At 45.7% G+C, this 1,419-nt stretch overlaps 1 protein-coding gene across 1 annotated transcript in view; it reads left to right on the plus strand.

The window, feature by feature from the left end:
* Positions 1 to 1,419, plus strand: part of IARS2 (isoleucyl-tRNA synthetase 2, mitochondrial) — a 68,129-nt gene that overhangs the window by 60,950 nt on the left and 5,760 nt on the right. Inside the window, exon 14 of the mRNA XM_003791001.3 lies at positions 189 to 295. Within this exon, the coding sequence (XP_003791049.1) occupies positions 189 to 295 (107 nt within the window). The remainder of the gene's footprint in view (positions 1 to 188; positions 296 to 1,419) is intronic.

The raw sequence follows: 1,419 nt of genomic DNA on the forward strand, positions 1-1,419 counted from the left end.
GACTAGTCAATTATTTTCTGAGTGTAGTCGAATTTGTTATCCAGAAATAGCATTTGGAGGATTCTCATGAATTCTTGTGTATTACTTCCCTTGAAAGATGTTTTTGAAAGGAACATGTTTTCCTCAGGACGACTTGCATTTTCATCTGCCTGTCGTGGCTTCCAAATTCATCTGGCTTTGTTCCCTAGGTCACAGAGTCATACAGACGATACGATTTTGGAAAAGTTGTCCGGCTATTACGAGCATTTTACACCAGAGAACTCTCTAACTTTTACTTCAGCATAATCAAAGACAGGTATGTATGACTCAGCATTAAATACGCAGCTGATACTTGTTGAGTGTCTGCTCCGCGCATGGCAGCTGTTGGGGAACGGTGATGAGCATGGAGGGCAGCGTGTGTGTGTTACGATTGGGCCCCACCTGATTGTTTGCCCTGCTACTTACTAGTTTTATGATTTGAAACAACTTCTGCAATCTCAGTTCCTTCATCTGAAAAAGGGGAATGTAATACGTCTCTCTCAATATGGTCATGAGAAGGAAAAGCAGTCATGGAAATAATGTGCGTCATGCTGGGCTTGGAAAGGTGAGCCCTTTCTTATTAGCTAGTGCCTGCTAATAAGAGATAATGAGCAGAGCGCTTGTCAGGAGTTTGCGCATCTGCAGGGGAGAGAGAGAAATATGATTATAAATAACATTGTGTTATAATAGTATCTTTGCAGAAGAGGGCTTGATGCTAAGTCCTCATTTGTTGCTCCATTGCGGGTGACAGAGCTGTCTTCATAGGAACTAGTCCAATCTGAGGTGCCAACCCCAACCCGTCAATACCTCAGGGACCTTTCATAAAAGGACCATAACTTCCGAATCCTTAACCCCCCTCCCCGCCATAGCATTGTAGGGGGAGGGGAGGCACATCTTTAAATACCATCAGCTAACTTGTTCCTATCTTTCAGCACTGTGGTCTACTCTAGACTCTAGTTGTTATCTACTTGAAAAACAGAACTGATAGAGCACAGCTGTGGGGAGTTGTTTTGTTTTTTGAGACAGAGTCTCACTTTATTGCCCTCCATAGAGTGTTGTGGCATCACAGCTCACAGCAACCTCCAGTTCCTGGGCATAGGAGATTCTCCTGTCTCAGCCTCCGAGTAGCTGGGACTATAGGTGCCCGCCACAACTCCTGGCTATTTTTTTGTTGTAGTGTTGGCTGGGGCCAGGCTCAAACATGCCATCCTATATGGGGCCGGCACCCTACCAGTTGAGTCACAGGCACTGCCCAGCTGTGGGAGTTTTTGAGGAGGTGGGCACATGTGAAGGAAGCAAAGTGGAATAGAAGATAAGTTATCAAAAAATTGCATCTGGCTCGGCACCTATAGCTCAACCGGCTAAGGCGCCAGCCACATACACCTAAGGTGGCGGGTTCGA

This window comes from Otolemur garnettii, unplaced genomic scaffold (assembly GCF_000181295.1).
Source record: "Otolemur garnettii isolate 467f Iridium unplaced genomic scaffold, OtoGar3 scaffold00045, whole genome shotgun sequence".
Lineage (NCBI taxonomy): Eukaryota > Metazoa > Chordata > Mammalia > Primates > Galagidae > Otolemur > Otolemur garnettii.